This window comes from Pestalotiopsis fici, assembly GCF_000516985.1.
Source record: "Pestalotiopsis fici W106-1 unplaced genomic scaffold PFICI_Scf_2, whole genome shotgun sequence".
NCBI classification, from domain to species: domain Eukaryota; kingdom Fungi; phylum Ascomycota; class Sordariomycetes; order Amphisphaeriales; family Sporocadaceae; genus Pestalotiopsis; species Pestalotiopsis fici.
The window spans coordinates 1,291,292-1,297,769 of NW_006917092.1; the positions used below are offsets into that span (position 1 = coordinate 1,291,292).

The 6,478-nt window shown below is 48.1% G+C and overlaps 1 protein-coding gene across 1 annotated transcript; it reads right to left on the reverse strand.

Moving 5' to 3' along the window:
* Positions 1–2,534: 2,534 nt before the first annotated feature.
* Positions 2,535–6,478, reverse strand: PFICI_02580 (uncharacterized protein; the record flags this gene model as incomplete). Its single annotated transcript, XM_007831161.1, has 4 exons — positions 2,535–2,927; positions 3,003–5,238; positions 5,286–6,302; positions 6,354–6,478. The coding sequence occupies 4 exons, from the start codon at positions 6,476–6,478 to the stop codon at positions 2,535–2,537; spliced, it is 3,771 nt and encodes a 1,256-aa protein (XP_007829352.1).

Below are 6,478 nucleotides of genomic sequence, written 5' to 3' on the forward strand. Positions count from 1 at the left end.
ACGATACATTTTTCGTTCCCTTACACATCGTTATGCTTCATGAAAATTATCCAGACGAGAGTTCGCTACGTTTTCGATGCTAGTAGGCACAGATATTATAGCCCTGGCATGGACATCATTCAGGGCATGGACGACCCGCTCGTCGTGCAACTCATGGTTCGTTGCCCTTCAAGATCCATCGTACACTGCTGCCATATGACAGCATGTAGTCGATGACTTTCTTCATCAAACTAACATGAGCATCAGTGGATGATCTGATAGGAATTGTCAAGGCCTGCCTGACTGCCGGTGAAGCGGGCGCAGTGTCTGGCCGTCTCACTGCTCCGGGAAGAATGATGGCATCTCCTGGCGTCCAAACCTTGCTTACATCCCTTCCCGTTTGTCAAGCCTTCATGGTATCAGCGCTTTATAGCCAGCAGTGGATTATTGCGCAATGGCTTATTCGGGGCAGCTTTGCTCCGCCTCAGGATCGCTGTCTGCTCACGATGGAGGATAGTCTTGCCCCGCATAGAGGACTGCTAGTAGATGATGCTGGCATTTGGCGAGTCGCGCATGTTGCAGTATCTGTAATCGGCCAGCCAAATGGTCTGAACAAGGACATGCTGGTCAAACCCGCCATACAACAGATTGTTATGCTAAAATTTGCTGAGAGGTGGCACTGTCATGATGAGGCTCCATGATCAAAGCATGGTAGTGAATTGGGTCCATGTATGTACCGAAAGCTAGGAACTCAGACCCCCAGGGATAGGGCGGTGCAGGAATCTAAAGGTGTCCCACCCACCCAAATCCACAGCGCTATTCTGCGCGGCTAGGGCTAGAACGAGGGGTGGGTTTGGTCCTTTGGGCAAAAAGGACCTTTGGGAAAGCCACACGGGAGTAAAATGGCAGGGGCCTCGCCAAAACCTTGGGCCAGCCTGGGAACAGACGCTGCCCACTGCACTCCTGGTATATCGTCCATAGCCCGCTCGAGTCAATGGGATGGGCCAGCACTAATTCTCTTGGCAAGCAAGCCACTGTAAAGTGCACCAACAGTGGTCTCTAGAGTTCTATATTGTGCTGTAGAGGTGCACTAATTCAGTGTCACTTTGCCAATTACTTACATACCCCGCCACGAGAGCGTCGTGCCTTTCATCACATCCTGACATGCCATGCTTATCAACGTTGCCCTTCATCGCCAATCCAGTACATGGCTTGTGAAGATCGTGGATATTCCTGACTGTAGACCTGCCTCTCTGCTCGGAAGCGCTCAGTGCACTTTTCAACCGGTCGGCCAATTTTCAGGTAGATCCACCGCTCAGCCTGGAGATATGGTTAGTGTCTGCGTGTACACGAATGACCATGAAGCAACGACGGACATTGCAATACTTGAAAACCACCCAACCCAGGAATGTGAGCAAGAGACATATCGAGACAAAAAGAAGGTACCAACGCCAGTCGGGGTTATTTGCAAGGATGTCGACGTTCATCCCAAAGATGCTCTGAGACTGGTCAGTCGTGGAATCTACTCGCTGGCGTTCAACAACTTGGCATGGAAGTTTAACTGACAGATACAAACATGGCTGGCAAAAATATGAACTGCTCAGATTAGCGGAAACTCATGGATGTCTCCAGGGCCAGATGGTAGTCTCCTCATCGTTATCCAGCTCAAACGCTTCATACTAGCTGACATGGATGTCGATTCCCGAGCTTCCCTAATTGATACCAGGTTAAACTCCTGGAGGAATGTTAGTCCAACAGCGTGGGTATCTGTAAGAATGTTTACGCACTATTTGGATTATGCTCTGCGACAATTGATCGAGCCCATCAAGCTGTTGGCCAATGGCCTTGGCGAAATGGCGAATGATACCTGTACATTCCTCGAGGCGATCTTTATGGAAAAGAGTACAATACTGATTCCGGAAACGCTCTGCTGATTCAACTTGTTCATTCAGGCCCTGTCGAAGGTAGGACAAGCCGTGCGCGCTCGTCAGCAAGTCATCGATGAGTTTAATATCTGTCCCTCTTGCTTTGAAAACTCTTTGCCGCTAGATCCGACACAACTTAGTCACAACAAGATATGTAGAGTGCCGTCTTGGGAAAGATACGAACCAGTTCAGTCAGCTGCTTGTTTGCGTGACTGCAAGTCTCTGTCCAATCCCACACAATTTGATCCACGAGACTATGGAAGAAGTCTAATCCGTCGTGTGGTACCGAGCCAATTGGCAGCGTCGTTCGGTGTTCGATGGTACTCCAAGGGTTGTTGATAAATTTGGACGTGGATGTCTTTTTCAAGGTCCATTCAATTGAGTAAGACCATGTTTTGTTGCTCATATGTTCGGTTTCTTTCACGGGAGAGTACCAGGCGACGATGTGGTACATTTTGTGCTCTTCTTTGTGCCCCAGGCTTGAGAACTCAAGGCCGCTTTTCTTGAATGCTGATCGCGGATGAACGAGCAGGTTCGGAGTTACAAGCTGGACGGGCGGGCTTGGAGTCACACTACTCAAAAGTCAGTTCCTCATTTGAAAGAAAAAGGCGGAAAAAAATAATTTGCTTCCTACAAAAGCCTCCGTCTCAGATCGGCATGCGAAGAGTCGGGCCATACAGGCGGTTTGGTTGGTGGATGAAATGTGATTGTCTTTTGCCCATCCTGCTCTTGCGTCAACATCAAATGGTCATTCTGTTTTGAAAAAGCAGAATACCATTGGCTGGCAGAGATCATGGTTGTGTCTGAGCCAGCTCGTAGAAGCTCATGAATAGACTCGCAATCCCTGATCTGGACAGCGTGCTCGAGTGGACCCAATCCATCTCCATCTGCCAAAGTCACATCGGCATTGTTTTTTATTAGCAACCGCAGGATTGGTCCTTGTTGATGGATGACCGACAGGATAAGCAGGCTTCTACCTTGTCCATCTGCCGTATTCACATTGGATCCCTTTTCGAGCAGCAACTGAAGTTGTCGATGTTGTCCATGTTTTGCAAGAAAGCACAAGGATACGTCTGCATGTTTCTGTAGCAAGCGTACCACTTTGTGATGTTCATTATCAAGGGCCAACATCAAAGCTGTGTTCTGATTGTAGTCGAAAACATCCGGATCAACTTTTCCCAGAAGCATTTTGCATAGGGCATCTGATCCATTTTTGGCAGCGGCGTGCATGGCAGTTTGACCGCTTTTATCTCGTATCGTCGTGTCACATGCTGCATCAAGCAACTGAAGCACTGCTTCTTGGTGCCCCTGATGACATGCCCAGAATATAGGTGTTCGGCCATCCGTATCTGCATAGTTTACATCGACCAAGTCAGTCCTGACGAGATGTTCAATGATGCGAGAATGGCCACCTGCTGCGGCCCATGACAAAGGTGTCCGTCGCAAATTGCCAGAAGAATCTGGGTCGATATCACTCCGCTCGAGTAGTCTCTGTACAAGTGAAGACTTGCCTGCTTCCGATGCAATGGAGAGTATGCCGCGACCAAGGTGGTCGATCGTTTCTACCTTGATTTCCTGTCGAGAAAGTAAATTGTTTACCACATCGTAACGTCCCTTGTATGCAGCCGAAACTAGCGGTGATCTTCCCAACGTACATTGAGCGTTCCCGTCTGCATCATATTTATCAAGAAGGGCGTCGACGATGACCAGTTCGCCAAAGTCACACGCATAGAATAGTACTGTTCTCCCCAACCCATCCCTCCAGGAGATAAGATGGCGTGAAAAATCGAGAATAACCTGGGTGAGGGCCAGGTCCCCGTTTTCAATGGCGGCCAGCAGAACCTTTTCCCATGACACTTCACCAAATCGCTCGCATGGCCCACGCTCAAGAAGTAGCAGTATGGTCTCCAGATGTTGGTTGTTGATAGCCCAAAGGTAAACATCCACAGATGGTAAAAAGGTTAAGTCGCGTCTGAGTAGTTCGACAATTTCTTCGGACCGATTTTCGACAACTAAAAATGACAACTCATCAAGCATGTATGTATTCCACTGCTCTGGGGTGGACAGAAGCTGCACACTATCATCATGCTTACTCTCGATAGCGTAGGAAAGTATCGTGGGTTTGGTCTTGTCTGGGAGTTCCATTCGAGCCCATGTTTTGAGAAGCAATCGTACAACTGCATCAAGTCCCTGAAACTTGGCGTCTCTGAGTGATCTCTTTTTATCGCTCTTGCTTTCCCAACCTATAGAAGAAGCATAGCAACCATACTGCTCGAGTAGCAACTCGACTACAGGTGCATGTCCTCGCGCGGCAGCGTGCAGCAAAGCTGCGTTTTGATAAATATCCGTGCTTTGGAAACTAGACCATTGGCTGAGAAATAGCCGGACAATGTTTACGTGTCCATGTTTTGCAGCATGTAACAACGGTGTCTCCAGGTTGTCGTCTTGACAGTCAAACTTGGCTCCCTTTGCGAGGAGTAGTTGAGCCAGGGCGTTCTGATTCTGCTCCGCAGCGTACGATAGCAGCGTACGCCCATCGCTAACAGGGGTATCTATGCCGAGGTCATCATCTTGCCATAGGCCGTCAGAGCCTAGTAATCGACCCAATCCAAAGATTGCACTCAAGTGTACACTCCTAAAACCTTTGGGGGTTCTTTGACTGTACCCATGGTCATCTTGATCTTGTGGAACTGAGAACAGGACTTGGCTTGACGCTTCAACCAAAGAGCTATTCTTGAGAAACAGCCTCACCCGGTCAATATTGGCCGTGGATACAGCATGGTGTCCCCAGTAATTACTGGCATAATCATAAAATGGGTAGGAAGCGAGCCGCTTTTGGAATTCGACATCGGATCCACATTCACCGCTTTCAAACGCGGTGTATGAAAGGTAGGTTAAGCATGAATCCGTAATCATTGTTGCCGGATTTTGGATCCACATTGCTCCTTGATCCGCCATTGCCATAAAGTACTCTGTTGCTGTGTGATGCACAAGTCGCACTTGATCGAGCTCTTGGTCTATGGCAAGCAAGCCACAACAACTCCACACAACGTCTTCAATTGTCGGCGGTACACCTTTGGATGATTCCGATTCATCAGTTTGGATACTCAGTGCGTGTTGGAGTTCTATGGTTGTCAATGGTCTTTGGGCGTAAACAACCCAGATCAGGGTTTTGATAGCCAGTTCTTTATGACTATGACGTTGGCTGTTGATCCGTTGCCATGCATTTTTATAGATCGAGCCCTTGTCGACAGAGGATCCGCGGGACTTTGTTAAACCCTTCTTTTTTCTGGTCTCCGCCAGCGAATCTATCTGTAGTTTAGCATTGAGAAACCTGTCAAATGTCAGCCATTATCTTGAGTTTGCGCCACGAGTACTTACACTCCATTAGCATCTCGAACAGTATTTCTCACGATTTTGGATTTAAACGAGGATTTGGACCACACAGACTTTGGTATTCGATTCTTACTTGCTCTTACAAATTGTGCAATGTCTTCATCAGATGCACGGAATTCCACCCAGTGATGGCCAGAACTGGCTTCCGTGATGCGTGGCATTGTACGTGAAGTCACAAGCATATTTGCCCCAGCCTGAGCTTGTAAATTGAGCAAGGCTGTCATGGTGTCTTTGTGGCAGCCTTCTGATAATCGACAATCGTCAAGGCCATCGATTATGATGAAAACCTTCGAAAAGGACGACGCAACCGAACAGAAGGCCTCGTGTGCCTCGTCGGATGTTGGCCTTGTGTATTCCTTCTCGTGTCGCTTGAATAGATCCCAGACGGGTTGGGGCATTGTCGGCATGCGTCGCAGCAGCAGCCAGAGCATAGCAAGGATTACATGGTCGACTGACTGCTCCTTTGTTCTTATGCTGTCGCAGTAGAAATAGCAGGTTGCAACATTATCTGCCAGTATATAGCTTTCTTGCAACGATGCGATCACTGTCGATGCAAGAACAGATTTCCCAACACCGATATCACCGTAGTAGAACAACTTTTCTCCTTTCCTGTTGGTCCATGTCTCATAGTCGGGTGAATCGAGAAACCATTGGTATGTACCAGTCGCACGTTTGCTCATATGGTCCGATTGTACTTTAGTGTTGTACTCATTCGGCACCAACCAATCTAGAACTTCACAATTCGGTCTCGTTATGGCTTCATCCAGTGCATAAATTATAGAAGTGATGCGCTCTCGAACTTGAGCAACCTCGTTGGGTTCATCCGACGGCGTTCCAAAGAAAAGGTTTGATGATTGCTCGCTCAAAGCATGTTCAGTATCAGCCAAAACATGTCGACAATCGGCTTGGATTTCGTGAATTCGTTCTTTTTGAACATCTGTCAGAGTAGATTCTACAGTGCGGGAATGAAGCTCGAAAAGAATGCCAACGAGGCTTCGAATTCTACCAAGTATCGCGTCAGTGACTATAGACAAATTGGGCAGCATAACTTACTCTCCCAGGATCTGTTCAAACACCTCTGGAGCCACCATTAACTCGAGCTCCACTGTGGTTTTGGCCTCATTGGCGACCTTGGCAAGTGCCAGAAACTCGTCTGTAATGCTGAGTCGGGAAGCCAT